Here is a 16,361-nt window from a genome sequence, read left to right on the forward strand (position 1 = left end):
ACACGTGATGATGGGATGCTCTCCTATTGATCTTTGCAATCAAACCCCTTTTAAGGAGCCTAATGAGAAAAGTTAATTCCATTTTAATTGAGAAGTTGCTGCATGTTCCAAGTCATTCCCAGGCAGCAACTTCTCTTCCTAGGAAAGTCGAATCCATCGAAACCGACTCAACTCTGCTGGTAGGCTATCTCACAATTCCCGGTTCAAAGATTCCATTTCCACAATCTATTGTTTAACATAATTTACACTGAAAGATCGAATCCTATTCGAGGAGATACATTGCAGCAGTGACAGGGAGGGAGAGGAAATTACCAAGAGAACAAGTTACGACCAGGAGAGGATTTTATGATTGAATTTGAAACCTCAACCACAAGCTTCGGCAGAAATGCCAATGCCAGAACATGTTTTCTCAGAGAAAACAGTAAGATACAAAAGCAAGATGATTTCTCCATCTGGATCTATCTCAGATAGATGGCTCTCGAAGAGCTGGGGGCAGCTCTAGTTCCGACTCCGATTCCTCAAGGGTACAGAAATAGAAATCAACCATCTCCCCTGCCACTTTTCCCAAACTTGGAGGATCCCACTGCCAAAAATTTCAGGTCAAATACGAACCAACATTACTTCTCTTCAGTCATACCACACTTTCAGAGAAAACTAGTCGTGAAGTGGTAAAATATTACTTACCTTTGGTGCAAAGTCCTTGTCCATTAGCCGTGCTCGAACCCCCTTCAGGTTTGCAAGCATTTTCCATAGAATTAAATCGTAGACATGGATTTTCAGATCATAAGTATAAATTGGGATATTATCGCATACCTCAGAGAAGTCCTTAGAAACCTGTTGAGAAACAGTGCCAAGGGATATTCTATATTCACGAGCCAAACACTGGTCAGGGGTAGCGTACCTCCCTTCACGAATCTGAATGGCATACACACAAGCAAAGTCAATAATAACAATATGAATCAACTGCTACCAACACTTGAAGAGATCAAGCTCCTAGACTCACGGATCTTAATGTAACTTTTAAACTCAACGGAGAAGCCTCTCTCAGTTTCTTGAGGGTCGTTTTGTATTCATCATAAGATTCAGCAGCCTCACTTTCCTGAGCAGAGATAAATAAAAATCAACACTAAGAAGACATAATTTCCACAAATTACTTTGCATCTTTACCTAGTGTCCTCAACATCTTTGCTATTTACAGAAGATGAAATAGACCTGTTCTCGAAATAGTCTGATAGGTTTGGAATTTAGGGGAAGTGATCAAATACCAGTGCATGGATGATCTCCTCAACGGTACCATGGCAAAAGCATTTATGAATCGCATCAATCCTGTTACAGAAGAAATATATGCACAAGCGCAACATAATCAATACAGATAGTGCCAGCAAATGTACTTGTAATATATTCATCAGAATAAGAATCTGAGAATTACTTCCGAATAATACTCCTTTTGTCTGGATAAACAATATCACCATATTGTGCAAGAGCTTTCTCTATAACGGATCCATCATCTGTGACCAATTTACCAAGTCGTTCCTCCAACATGGGAAGTCTCTTTTGAAGGACATAAAGTCAATATTCAACGAAGATGCAAAACAATCGAAAAGCATCGGAGTAAAGTCGCATGTTAGATTCAAGACATACAGCATTCAGTGCATAGTGTGTGGCCAAGCCACAGGCAATCATTTCCACACCATTAAGTTTATCTCCAGTTAGAGCTAAATATTCTCCTGCAATGGAGGAGAAAAGAGAAATTGAAAAAAATTTACCTGTTAGTCCAAGTGCACTTACTAGGTTTTCTTGTAAAAGCAATTACATTCAAGCTAGAAAAGAAAACGGAAAGAGAAACTTGCACGATCTTGAAACTTTCTAAGGACATGCATACTCTTGTTTATGGGACAAGAAAAGGGAAGGCAGAAAGAAATCAAAAGGACTTTCTATTTGGAAACCCAATGGCCCAAACACTATCAGGAGAAAGATGCCATAACAGATGAATCAATGCCAGAGGCTCAGAGCAGACAATAAAAGAACTCCCAATTTGAAAACACTACAGTCCTACTGCTACTCAAGGAAAAATGCCACAACTGATGATATCAAGGCCAGAGGATCACAGCAGCCAATAAGACATCGGGTTGCTGAAGCGAATTACGCTGCCATGAATGAAGGATGCAGCTGCCAGCCAATAACTTCACACAGTCAAAAAATTGATCCTATGTACAAGAGCGATGCCTCACCTAAACGAAGCCCAAGCATCAGGATGAAATCCTAATTGAGCCTCAGGATGACTTAAAAACCTGCAATCTTTCCATGAATTGAGACGGATCACCTACCATCCATGAGAAAAGGAAGAATGAAGCAACAACTGGAAGTATAGTACAAAATGAACATTACTTGATTTTCGATTATAAAGACATTATTAGCCGAGGTAAAATCTTTTTTTTTCTTTTCCTATAATGGTATGTCAGGTCATATTATATTTTATCATGGGAGTATAAATACTGAAAAGTTCATTTCAACTGATTTAAACTTCTACGATACCTCAAAATTATGGCTTAAAATCATTTCTTTCACTTCAGTGCATTACTTACCGTAGATACCATGGCATTTATATGCAAAAAATAATGCAAATAACTAGCTGCCTCATACAACTTATAGTTCTAATCCATAAGAATTGTAGCAAGATTCTAATCTTGAATATAAAATTCTTGGCGATCACAAATAAGTGAAAGCCGTAAGGGGATATTTGATTCTGAGAGAGATTAGAAACATACAGTTTTATCAGTCACTAAGCGAAACATTCCTGGAATTGCAATTCCAGCTCCACTTCCCATGGCAATACCATCCATGATAGCCACCTGCAGGATAGTGGCTATACAATCATTAATAGCTCCCACAAAAGTATCCAAATTAATATTCCATTATAGAAAAAAATTTATATTTGCTGAGAACTGGCAGGGAGGAGGAGCAAAGTATTTAAATAGAGGACCTTTTGTCTATGGCAGCGGTTGGCTCCTCTAGTTCGAAAGAAAAATCAATACTCTACAAATATTCTGATAAGTACTTTCCTCTGCTTTTGCAACTGGAGTTTACATACATAAATTAAAGCAAATTTTGAAGCCTAACAGAGAACACCATGGGATGACCCTACAGCTAGTAGTTTCAACGAGAAGGTCTGCCACAGTCAAGATGGTCAATTACCATGGAATAGCCCCTTCTTTTCATACACAAACTCAATTTCATTCAGTAACCACAGTTTGACACATCACTGGTCCACACCAATAAATCGTTTGAAGAACTTATAGTCTAGTAACAGAATAGCATATACCCCTCCTAGCCATACACTTAAGAAACAAGAAAGTTATCCTACGAAATGAAAGACTTCTAGAACCTTACAAGTCCCAAATAATAATTTATATCACATGAACATTCACTTTTAGATTCCATGGCATCGTGTATCTCCAAATCTGCAAAAAAGGAAATTTACAGAAAAGAACAAATACAAAATCGAAATACATACATGCGGCTTCAGATAGATCCCTTGCAGGTATACATACTTATACAATGTCTCGAAAAACTTCTTGCATTCTTCAATATTTCCTGCATTATGGCAACATATGACTATGTTACTCACAATCACATTTCATTCATGAAGAAAGGTAAAACTCACGATATCCTAAATCTTGGACCTTTTATGCTGGAATGGAGAACAAATGAACTCCAATTAACAGGTTTACAGAGCTAGAGTATAGACAATACAGAATGAACAACTCATTTATGATAATATAAGCTTATTTCACCTGCATGCCAAGCAGAGAATATACAAGTTCAAAGTAAGTCTCAATCCCACTAGAGACTTGGCTCACCTTCATTGAGCAAATGATAGAGAGCTACTGCATCTCCACCGGAACAGAAAGCTCTGTCACTACCCTTCAAAACAGGCAAACTAGAAGCTCATAAACAAGTACAAAAAAAAAATTTAGGAAATACTATGCACATATGGTGCCAATGATTGAGCTTTAACATGAGCAGATACCTTCATTAACACAAAACCAATATCGGGGCTCTCTTCCCATGATTCATACAGCCTTTTCAACCGGGTGACCCGTAAGAAGACGCCCATTATCATACCATGAACGAGTTTGGCACAAGTAACAAAGACTGAATAATTGTTAGAATGGAAACTGAAGCACAAGACCATCGAAGTAGTCAGAGCATTCAGAGCAGATGGTCTGTTGAGGATTGCTGCTCTTGAGCTAGCCCTTCCATCGACTAAGACCTGCCGCCAAAACAAAACAGAAAAGGTGAGGACGGCCTTCCCTTCTAGGCAAGATAACAAACTGAGATGGTACGGGGAGAGAGAGCGAGTAGCCTGGTCTTCAGAGTGGTCGTAATGAGCTTAATGCGGCTGAGCTGAGAGACCTCTCCGGTGAGCAAGAAACCCCAACCTGTGAGCTGAACGTCTCCCTGTAATCAAAACCTTCAAGCTCTGCATCTCTCTCTCTCTCTCTCTCTCTCTCTCTCTCTCTGCCCCTCCCTGTCGCTCTCTCTATCTCACACTCTCTCTGTCTCGCTCTCTCTCCAGAGCTTCGGAGCAGCGGCAATAGATCTCTTTTTCCATTGAGCAGTCGAGTTTGGGGAGTCATGCTAGCTTTGTCTCCACGAACACCAGAAGCCACCAAACTAGCGAGACCTTTTTTTCTTCTGCCAGAAAGTGAAAGCCAAAAGAGTGATAAAATCACCTTCTACTGACCATAAGATGATCCGCTACGGACAAAAAACTGAGTATGAAGAATTTATATAAGACCATTGAAGAAGAAGCCTTACCTTCTACGGAATTTATCAGTCACAGTACTACTCTTTTGATCCTGTTTTGATCCTTCAGGGGTTCACATGGTCGTGGCGGTGGGGAGCAGGTGTCAAGATGGTCCTTGGGGAAATTCAGTAAAATCAGATTTAGCACAGTAGGACTTCTAAAACGTACTAAATCAACAGTATATCTATTTGTTCGGGAACACTGCAGATGTTGATTGTTGCATTAACCCTCAAAGAAGGGGTTAAGGAGATGAACCCAATACCGAGCGAAACCAAGCCACTTCTCTCTAAAGGATCCAAAAAGTACGAGATTAATTTAAGGGACCTGCCACCAATCCCAAATTAATCACGCTCTCACCGAGACATAAGCCTCTCGAATCATCCCGTAATGGAGGCTCCATGCATTGTTACTCGAGTCTTTTATTTGAGTGTCCATTCATATATATGCCTACAGGATGCAGAATTTGAAATTAATTTCAATGAGAAACATTAGCAAACAGTTGGTGAAAAAATTTGAAAAAGCAGACCATAATGGCGAGAACATCATCAATAAGGATGAGAATTCACATAGTAATGTTGCTGCATGAACCATGACGTGTGAATGGCCAGAACCATGACGTGTGAATGGCCAGGAGAGAACTGAACAATTTCAGACTCGCATAAGTTTCGGAACGGCAGTTTCAATCATGGACTCTGACAGGTTGGGCAAGCTGGTGCCTTCAAAACTGGATACACTGACAAGGAATGATGAGTGGAGAAAAAATAAAGTGCGAAAAAAAAAAAGAACTTAAATCTAAATAACATTGTTCGGCCGGAAAATTTCATTGGAAGAAATTATAGATGCCAAGTGAAGATGAAGCCGGTACCTGGAGATGCTGATTTTGAGATAAGACGTATCCAACTCTCTTCATATATGCTGAAGTTTGGAAGTTGCAAAAAAAATCTGCAAAAATGTCTCCCTCTTTAACAAATGCGACTAGGAAGATGGGCATCTGAGCTGGTGATAGAATAATATCTCCACTGCTTACAGGAATTGGCATCCTCTTCATGAAACCTGAGGGACGTGAAACAGAACATGAGTCGAAAAACATGCTGTCTCAACTACTGTTTAGCTAAAGTAAAGAAGTTTTTAGCCTCACATATGCAAATGTACGAAATATACCTCACAGAGGAATGAGAAAAGGCTTCATTGACGAGGGCAAAGGAGTATCTTAAATTTTTCCCGTTGAAAAAGGTGAACTTCGACACTCGACGTCTCTCGGCAGCTTAAGAGTTTCAGCTAAAAGCAGGAAACAAACATTTTTAACCCTAGGATCGTCTTTGCATTCTCTTTTTCGCAATTATACTCAGTTAGAAAAGGCAATATTAATTTCGACTACATGCTCTCTTATTCATAAAATCTGCACTGAGCAAACACATCCTTTAGAGGATGAACATGTCTTTTGATTCGTAACTTTATGGCTTTAAGATTTAAATTCTTGGCTGAAAGGATTCTTGTTAGCCTTTCGTTTTTAGGACTAAAATGACAAAAAAGACTGCCCACAGACTGTTACTTCCATGTACACGTTTGATGAATGGGCAATAATCTAGCGTGGCGCAATCTATGCAAGATAGGTTGTGAAAAAATAAAAATAAAAGAAACCGATACCATATTTCTTTTTTTTCTTTTTGAGACATGTATATAACAAAGCATAGAATGACTCTAGCAAAATAATAATATGATGAAATCCAATAGAGAGAGTTTTACCCCTCATTGGACTGACCTAACTCGACTGAATTAGTCCGAGGTTCGATCCATTGGATTTCTGAATACCGGGTAAACACCGAAAAAAATTAATAATTCAATAGAAAAAATATTTACCCATGTCACAAGATTTGATATATAAGAGCAAACATCAAGCAGGAGCAATTTTAGATTTAGAAAGAAATTAAAAGCAAATGTATTGACTGACCTTCAGTGTGAAGCCACTACACTTCAGGCCACGAAAAAGTGTGGGATGTGAGAAATCTTAGGCCAGTCCTCTCCGGTATTCCTTTTGCACCTTCTCGTCAGCTCCTCCCCACAGTCGTTAACTTCAAGATGTTGGAGTGAGGTGAGCTGGGGAAACCACGCAGGTAAAGCCTTCAGATTGCTGCAGTTGTAGATTTCTAAGTGTTCAAGGTTAGTGAGGTGCTGAATCCACCACGGGAGAGTCTCCATTTGTTGCCCCAAGAAAGTCAACTCTCGGAGCTTACCGAATTGCAAATTAGACATGTCTTCTTGATCTCCCGCCTCCCATGTCGTCGACAAGTCAAGTTCTGGATTGTCGCATAGCGACAACGACTCGAGGGTGGTGAGAAGCTGAAGAAACAATCTTCTGGGCAGAGACTTCAAGTCAACGCAATGGATAATCGTTAATTCTTGGAGGTTGGTGAGGTACTGGAACCACCCAGGCAAAGACCTCGTCTTCCGAACGCCTCTGATCATAATTTGGCGAAGCTTATGGCCACCCTGTAATTGGTGCATGCCTTCACCACCACCACAACCATCATCTTCATCGTCATCCTCAATTGATAAATCAAGCTCTTCACAGTTATATATTTCCAGCTTCTCGAGGGCGGGTAGGTACCGAAGGATCGCCCTCCCAGAGAGAGCTTTCAGGCGAGACAAATTACCGATGGCAAGAGACTTGAGAGACGGGACGGACTGAAACAACTCCATCAGCAAGTGGTCCGCATCATTCATGCTATCAATGGCAAGTGACGTTAGAGAGAAGACAGGAATAGAAGATTTGGAGATCAACGTCATCTTTGATGTGGATGGATTTGGCACTGCCAACGTGGGGAAATTTGTGGGGTGGTGGCCGGTGTGTGGATCGGAGTGGTCTGCAGCATTCCTCAACAACTGTTCCAGAAGTTTGATCGTGGTGACCGACATGTGTAGCTGTTCACCTTGCATGTAAGAGAATTCTGGGCAGTCACTTATACGAATTTTGACATTGTCGGCAAACCCGCAGAGCATTAATAAAGAAGAATGATCCTCCTCCTCCTCCTCCAGAATATCTTCTTCATGTCCAACTCTGTTGTCCCTCCTGCTCCTCCTCTCCCATCCCTTGAATTTATTCAAACCCCGCAGCTCTATTTCCTTTAAGGATGGATAGAAAGACTGCAGCGTCCCACTACTCTCCGATAATTCTACACACTCCAAATTATCCTAACGCTCTAAGCAGATTTTTTTTAGGAAAGGGAGATGATCCAGAGGTGGTAGATGGTTGCATTGTCGACAAGCAGAAATCCGAATCTCGACAAGATCATGCAGTTGAGAAAGCCAGGATGAAAGCCTGAAACCATCGTATCCAACTATATCCAATCCTTTAATATATCGATGGGGTCGCAGTCTCTCTAAAACCTCTTCATTGGCCCTAACTCCGTGAGGGGCCCACCCCCAATGTAGTCCCAACTCTTGAATAGCAAACTTCTCCACTGAGAATGAAGCATCCTCCTCGTTCGAAATACTTTCCACATTTTCCAAGCCTTCAATACGCAGTTGTTTATTCCTCAATAATATTCCGGCAAGTCTGCTCAACTCATTCAACCTTGCAGCATTTTTGTTCGATTTCTTCCCCACCACGAATACATTCAACATTTGCAGACTAGTCAACTTTCCAATTCCCCTTGGCATATGTGTTAACGCATGACAATCAATCAGATCAAGCTGCCTTAAATTCACTAACTTTGTAATGCCTCTCGGTAATCCTTCTAGCCAGAAACAACCACTAAGATTAAGGATCTCCAAGTTGCACAACCTGCTAATAGAATTCGGAAGAGAAGTTAACTTATAATTCTCTGAGAGATCAAGGCTCCTCAAATGCTTCAGTTTACCGATAGACTTTGATATCGCCTTTATGTTGACAGCACGAATACGTAGCGCCCGAAGATTTCTAAAACACGAAACCTCTAGAAGAGCAATCAGAATTCTCTTTTCAACCATAAGAAATAGGGACCTTATTCTTTGGTCTCTCTCAAACCCTTTAATCTCGTCCAAATCAAACGTAATAGATACATGGCGAGCACCTTTCGGCAAGCTTTTCGCATGTGAGCTATCAATGGTGATGCAAATATCTCCCGCAACTGACTGTGCAAGGTCATGCATCAAATCATGCATCTTGCATCTCACGATGTTCCCACAATTATCTTCTTCGATGTCCTGAAAAAAGGATCTCGAAAGCTGCTCCATGAAATAATCATGACCTACTGCTTCGACGGTTTTCTTATTGCCTAGGGGCCCGATAAACCCTTGTGCCATCCAAATATTTATGAGCTCAAGTGGATCCAGCTCATAATCTTTTGGAAACAGGCTGCAGTAAGCAAAACACTGTTTCAAATGCGATGGCAGAAAATCATAGCTCAGCTTAAGCGATGGCATGATGTCACCTTCCTTTTGATCTATTCTTGAAAAATCATTATTTTTGAAGTTCAACCATTCCTCTTCGGTATTTCTCAAGAACAATAACAATCGCCCAATGGTCATAATTGCAAGGGGAACTCCAACACATTTTTTTAGAATCTCTTTTGCGATCGTTTCTAAATTTTGATTCCTCCACTCATGTTCTTGCTTCATTGCCATTCGCATTAGCAGTTTCAGCGACTCATGCTCAGGCAAGTCATTCAATTCATAAAAGGTTCGAGTCATAGTTGTGGCCCCGCGGCGAGAACGAGTGGTCACCAATATCTTACTTCCTCTTGCACTATTCACAAGGAATTGTTCCAGTTTCAACCACTCACACCGATTTTCATTCCATACATCGTCCAGCACGAGTAGATACTTCTTTTTTTGTAGCTCTTCTCCCAGCACTTTTTGCGAGCCCACCACATTCATACTTGTGAGATCTTTTCCAGAAGTACATTCTCGTTTTATCTTTCTTAGAATATCCTCCACACAGAAATTGGTTGACACACAAACCCAGAGCTTCAGCTCGAAATATTCCTGGATACTTTCATCGTTGAATACGAGTCTTGCTAGAGTCGTCTTCCCTAAGCCTCCAACACCTACTATTGCGAGAATGGAAACATTCTCCTCAAAATCAGGATTGAGCAAGAACTGGACAACTTCCTTCTTGGCATTTTTTCTTCCAATCACGTATGGTTCCGAGTCAAATGGATAGGTTTCCGGTCTAGGTCGGTTCTCCACAAAACTCGCGAGATTATTGTTTTCCCCGACATTGCAATCCAACTTATCACTCTTAATGGCGTCAATCCTCCCCCTGATCTCCATGACTCGATGAGCCATCTTACTGGCGTAAATCAGCTGGTTAGACGAGGAGAAGAATATAAGCACCTCATAGAGGATCCGCTTACCTCTTCCCGTCGCTCTCTGACGTCGCAGGGCCTCCGTGGAGAAGTCATCAAGCAGGTCATCGGCATCGTAAACCACATCTTTCAACCTTTTGAGCCAGTCCTTCACATCCTCAGCCTCGACTTGTCTTTTTTCTGCCTCACGAAGCAGGGCACTGATAGCAGCGATGGTATCTTGGAGTTTCCCGAGCTCAGCTTTGACACCACTTGCCAATCCAATCTCCCGGGAGACAAGGGAAGCTAGCTGCCCAGTGATGGAATCCACAACGCTCCCCAGAATCAGCTCGGCCATGGTTTCTCACAACAGATTGGAAGTCAACGGAAGGAGATGATCACAGAGAGAGAACTTTGAGCTCTCGGCAATGGAAATTGTGAGATCCGGTATTTCTATATCTCTTTAATTTTATTTTATTGAGTGGTATTGGTTCTTTGCTCTGCTCGAGCAGAAAAAACGAGAAGATAGAGGGGAGAGAGAGAGAGAGAGAGAGAGAGAGTTGTTCGCTGAGAGAGATGGCGTTGGCACGGCAGCTCGCCAAGAGGCGATGGAGAGTTTGGATTATAGCTGAATGGACTAGAGAGAGTCGGGGAAGAACCTGGCAGTAGGGTTAGCGAGGCTGGGAGTTGGAAGCCGTTCTCAGTTTAACTTATGCTTAATTGGTTGTGGGCATATTCGGGATGTTGCTAATTCCTCTTGTTTGAGCTTAATTTAATTCATAATATTCTTTCTGTTATGGATTCAGAAGTATATGGAGAGTGGGATTATTGAATTGGAGTAGAGGGTACTGAGGATGGTTAGGGGAATCGATTGGATTAATATTCATATCTCAGTATATTTTACTGACTTAACCGTGTTAGAAATAAAGAAATAAAGAGCTCAATCGGACACTAACCACTCGACCTCCATCATCATTCATACAATCAAGAGCTCCACGCATCAATTGACGTACGAATTAAACGAATTTGCCACAATTAGGCCTTATTACACAAGAAAGGTGATTAATCAACATAATTAGCACCTAATTAAGATTAATCAACGTGCTCCCCGAATGATAGACCTAACCTCAATTCTTCCAACCATTACACATGATTCAATAACAATATCACTCACAAATCAAGCAAATATTGATTTAATTCAAGTTCATACCATCACATCAGATTTAACAATAGCGGAATAACTTCATAAAGTTGTGGTAACCATTACAAGCTTTCCATTATCACACTAACTTCGGACAATCAATTTCAAACAAACATTCTATAACACAATCAACAATATAGTCATAGGTCGCAATCCCCACAACAGAGTTATGACGATAATATGACCCCTCAATCTCAATCAATTCAACTACCTCTCTCCATATCTCATAAGCGGGATCGCCTATTAATCTTTGACTAGTAAGAGTTTACCATCATTTATATTTCGTCGGGTCCAGCGATCAAGCAGGCCCATATTTATATTCCGTCGGTTATAGCGGTACAATGGTTACAATCAAACAACATTACCAGCACACTCAATCATATCGCAACATCCTCTTACTCAACATTACCAGCACACTCAATCATATCGCAACATCCTCTTACTCAACATATCCACAATCAAATCCTCAGTTGCAATTTTTTTATAATATTTTCCCAAATTAACCCATATAATTATATGTATATATATATATATATGCATTATTTCACAATGAAATAAACTACTAATCAAATATCCAAAAATATTTCATTGGGTCGATCATTCCGGGTACAAACGCAGTTCCCAATAACCCATACTAATTATAAGCATAAAAATCAAATAACACACAATACAACGGCCTAAGTGTACATGCTTGTGATATTAGATTTTCCATCTCAAAAGAAAAACTAACATTAACACTTCCAAACTCAAGTTTAGCCCTATTCTCCCTCAAATCACCAAGAACAAGACACAATTGAATAAAATGGTGTCCTCGAGACTCTGAGCTTAGTAACCTGTACCCAAAACATCAATAATCTAAATGGGTCTGTAAGCTTTACCCTCTCCCTTCACCATCAATCCGACTAACCCAACTTCCAAATTCACAAGAGTAGCAATTTAATAAATGAAGCTTAAATAAAATCAATTACATACCCCACAGCCACAACCTAACTAAGTTCGGGACCTCTTTCCCGTTGGAATTACCTTTAGTTCAATTCTGCAGCCTCTCATCTTACCCTTCCCATCTTGCTCATCTTCTTCCTCTACCGTGAGCACTCCTGAGCTCTGACACTCTGTTTTGCTTTTTTGGGGTGGGGGGAATGGGGGGGATAAAAGGAGAAGGAGAATAAGGGGGAATTATTTACTTGATTCCCCTCCAGACCCCAATTTTCTTTCAACTCCAGGTGAAAAATAATAATAAAAAACTCGTCCATTACAAAATTTTCAAATAAGGCTAATTTTTCCATTCCCTTTCCTTCCCTTCATTTCCCCTTATGAGGCTATACCCAAACAAGGTTAATTTTTACCCTCCCTTTCCCTCCCCTTCCCATAATGAACTGAACCATATCCAAACATAGTGTTAGCCTTGCTCACTCCCATCCTCTCTCTCTCTCTCGCTCTCTTTTTCTTCGAACGCACCAAAACCCACCAACATAGAAACAAATAAAAAAAAAATGAAATGGAAGGCGGTGGAAAATAATGGGCTGAAGAAGAAATTTAAGGGCCTTGTGGGCCTAACGGTCTCAACTCATATTCTTAGACCAGCCCAATGACTTATGCATGCTATATGTATTTTATTTATATATTTATTTATTTATTTTCAGTGTGTACCATGTATCCAGAAGTCAAATAGGCTCTGATTAATCTAATTTGAACCTGGTCAGCCCATTAAATGGTAATTATTTTTTTTTATTTTTGTCAATGCACCTAAAATGAATATATACTATATACGCGTGTCCATGTGTGTGAATGCCATCAATAAAAATATATGCATACTATATATATGTGTGTGTACTTCTAACTGTATGCATGTGTGTAAAAATACCGAGTCTCGAACCAACATGGGTTAGGTCAAGCAATTCGGCATTTGTTCTTCTTATGCAAGGTCGGCATTTGTTCTTCTTATACAAGGTCTCATGTTCGAGTCTTGTAAATTGAGAAAATCCACGTTATAAGAGGTTTATCCCCTTAGTTGGCCGACTCAACTCGAACTGGATTAGTTGAGATCCGATGGGTTTCAGGATATCATGATACAAAAAAAAAAAAGGAGGTTCCGGGTCTCACAATCTTACAGGCATTTGTTATTTTTGCTGGACGAGGTGAACTGATACGGACTATCAATCGAAAGTGTAATCCCAAGCATGAAGCAAGGGAGTCAGACTCTGAAAATTTTAATTTTAAACCCATCAAATGGCTATAGTTTCCTTATGTATATAATCAAATTTTATGGTCTAAATCATATCAGTAAGCCAAGTTCAAGAAGAGACTCGACAAAAAAAAAATGCTCACACAGTTTCATAAATGGGGGAAATAGAGACGAGAATTTGATGGATATGGATTAGCACCTATTTTAAGAGGCATTATACATGTGCACACAAGATACCTCCCCTTCGTCGTTCGAGACCTATGTACATAATGGCATCATGAGCGGAAAGATAAGTTCTTAGAGCATTAATGTATGGATTAGCACCTACTCAATCTTTGTAGGAACTACCCATATAATTCACTTGCCAGGTTCCAATTGGTTTAGGGTAAATCATATATCCAAGCACATAACAGATAAGGACACAGCATAATAATCCATTAATTAAATCGTAATAACTTTATCTTTATGTTTTTGTTGGAATACCAAGTTCATTGTCAAGCATAACAAAATGCAAATTCGCAAATGCGCCTTAAGATACCAACATATCTGTCAGCATACATGGTTCAGATTAAAAATAGCTACCAACACACTTGCAACAGAATAAGACTCCTACTAATATGCGACCTGCAGCAGGCTGAGAGAATTCGGCTATAAAATATATTGTATAAAATAAATTCTTTATATTTAAGATAAAAGGCTCTTACTGGCGACATAACAACACCACAAGCAACAGCAGATGATCCTGTGCTGGAGCCTCCATGCAGTGTTTACTAATTGACTGTCCATTCAACGAGGTCGCCTGCGAGACAAATATCGCATATATCGAATTGATAAGTAATGATTCTTATCTGATGCTTGTTCAACCAAATGTGCCACACAAGTGAATGGTAATGATGGACGAAAAAATTGGTATAAACAAACTATATCATAGCTTTTGTCATGACCCAAAATTTCAGCAATATTTCTCCTGAAATTCTTAATTATCCAAATCAAATATCAACGTGCCAAATAGATTATAATATTTCCTACATGATCAGCCATATACATATATATAAAGAAACTACCGATCTATACAGTGATAAGTATAGCATATTTCTTATAAATCCCATGAGCAGCTATACAAAATCTTCCAGGTTGTAACATACTTATAAAAATTCTATACATGGTTTAAGTACCATTAAGTTATGAAGGGCTTGTTAATTGTCCTTCATGCAGATCCCCATTGTTAAAATTGTTTCCCCAATGCAGCTAGAAGCTTATGTGGAAAAAAAAAATAGTATGCAAGATGTGAGTTGTATCTTGGTGAACACAAAATTTCATAGTAAAATGAACTATATAAACTTTACAGGGCTAACCTTGTGGTTAAATGGTACAACTTCCTTGGTGAAGACCCAGATTCGAGTCACTCCGGAAACCATACAGGAGAATACTCCCTTTAGTGACAACTGCACAACTTGTGTCGAACTTACATGTCCTGGACACCTTCGTTAAAAAAAAAAAGCTATATGATAAATATTAATTCTAAAACATCCAAATATATGTAATCATACAATATTATAGTTTAAAGATAATGCAACACCGACTAATATATATATATATATATATATATATAGATATATTAATACATTATATGCCAATGCTTACTAGTTACAAGACTCAAGTTCTAATAACAACACACACAGAACTCAACTCTTACGCTACAAAAGATATTGGAATATCAATGAAAATTTCTAATAGAGTAGTTCAGTCGGTAAATTCACACCAATTACCGACAAAGTGGTGTCAGTAAAATCCATCTGAAATTACTGAGGAACTTATCGACGAGATTCCGTCAAAAAAGTTCCTCGGTAATTTCCGACAAAATTTTCAATGGAATCTTATCAGATATTTTTGTCAATATTTTCTGATGGAATTTCATTGATAATTACAGATTTAACTTTTTATCGAAAATTTGTTGGTAAGTACGAACAAAATCTTTGTCGGTAATTTGTTAGTAACTACCGACGAACTTTTGACTACATTTCGACTAAGATTTTCGCCAATAATTACCGACAAAAACATTTTTCAGTAAGATGTGAAGCATGTTACAACCAAGGTTTTCCTACGTGGTCTCATTCATCAAAAGTTTGTCAAAAGTTCATTGGAAAATCAAGTTTTCCAACAAGCTTTCGACCACTATATCTGTCCGCACACAAATTCTTATAGTGCTACAACCACTCCACCACTGTTCAATATCATCAGATAAGTACTCAAAACCAAGTTCATCCCATCACAATAAGCTTTTTAATATCACAATCACTTCAATGCAGTCAAACAAATAGCCATAAGGTTACATTTCCTCGCGATAGAATTGAGACGGTATCGTGACCATGCAAATTTGAATCAACATATCCTTAACTCCCCATATTAATATCTCATCAGCGGTGGCTGCCAATTATCCTTCAGTAGTAGGAGTCTAGACATTCATTTTATATCATGTCGAATCAGTGGTCTAGATAACCATTTTGTATCTCGTCTGATCAGCAGTTTAGACGTTCAATGTATCCCTCTAGATCAGCGGTCTAGATGTATGTTTTATATTCTGTCAGATCAGCGGTCGATCAGATCCTCATTTCTATTCCGTCGTATCCAACGATCTCATGGCTACGTATATGGAATATTTTAAAAATTGAATATCTTTATTAGTAGTGGGGTCCAGAGAAAGAATGGAATCACACAAGGGTAGATTGATGCAATATAAATCTTATGAGCAAACAATCACATTAGCTGACATCAATCACGTTACATAATCTATGGGAAAATGACACTAGTGGTCCTAAAAGTTTATTTTAGGGAAACTTTTAGGACCACTAGTGTCATCTTCCCCATAATCTATATATAACATAAACTAAAGTTGTA

General features: G+C 39.3%; 1 protein-coding gene across 17 annotated transcripts; it reads right to left on the reverse strand.

Annotated features, from left to right (window-relative positions):
• Nucleotides 1–182: 182 nt before the first annotated feature.
• LOC116187601 (3-hydroxyisobutyryl-CoA hydrolase-like protein 2, mitochondrial) lies at nt 183–10,921 on the reverse strand. 17 transcript variants are annotated; one of them, XM_031516425.1, is made up of 17 exons: nt 6,762–7,979; nt 5,972–6,088; nt 5,676–5,863; nt 5,377–5,534; nt 4,822–5,257; nt 4,031–4,698; nt 3,861–3,924; nt 3,552–3,594; nt 2,769–2,852; nt 2,232–2,291; nt 1,642–1,727; nt 1,430–1,551; nt 1,266–1,326; nt 1,004–1,099; nt 814–915; nt 685–726; nt 183–583 (listed from the first exon to the last, which is right to left on the reverse strand). In XM_031516425.1, exons 10-17 carry the CDS (start codon nt 2,248–2,250, stop codon nt 464–466), a joined length of 648 nt encoding a protein of 215 aa, XP_031372285.1. In that variant the 5' UTR covers nt 2,251–2,291; nt 2,769–2,852; nt 3,552–3,594; nt 3,861–3,924; nt 4,031–4,698; nt 4,822–5,257; nt 5,377–5,534; nt 5,676–5,863; nt 5,972–6,088; nt 6,762–7,979; the 3' UTR covers nt 183–463. The 17 variants fall into 17 exon arrangements, 5 of the variants coding, with proteins under 5 accessions (XP_031372285.1, XP_031372282.1, XP_031372283.1 ...); XM_031516422.1 differs by having other exon boundaries at nt 2,232–2,323; XM_031516423.1 differs by having other exon boundaries at nt 3,515–3,594.
• Nucleotides 10,922–16,361: the final 5,440 nt, after the last annotated feature.

This window comes from Punica granatum, chromosome 8 (assembly GCF_007655135.1).
Source record: "Punica granatum isolate Tunisia-2019 chromosome 8, ASM765513v2, whole genome shotgun sequence".
NCBI classification, from domain to species: domain Eukaryota; kingdom Viridiplantae; phylum Streptophyta; class Magnoliopsida; order Myrtales; family Lythraceae; genus Punica; species Punica granatum.

Bases quoted from the DNA above. Each gene is read 5' to 3' on its own strand.
- LOC116187601 (XM_031516425.1), bottom strand. The intron at 1,327-1,429 runs GTAATTCTCAGA...CTTCTGTAACAG, and splicing joins AAAAGGAGTATTATTCGGAA to GATTGATGCGATTCATAAAT. The intron at 584-684 runs GTAAGTAATATT...AATTTTTGGCAG, and splicing joins ACAAGGACTTTGCACCAAAG to TGGGATCCTCCAAGTTTGGG.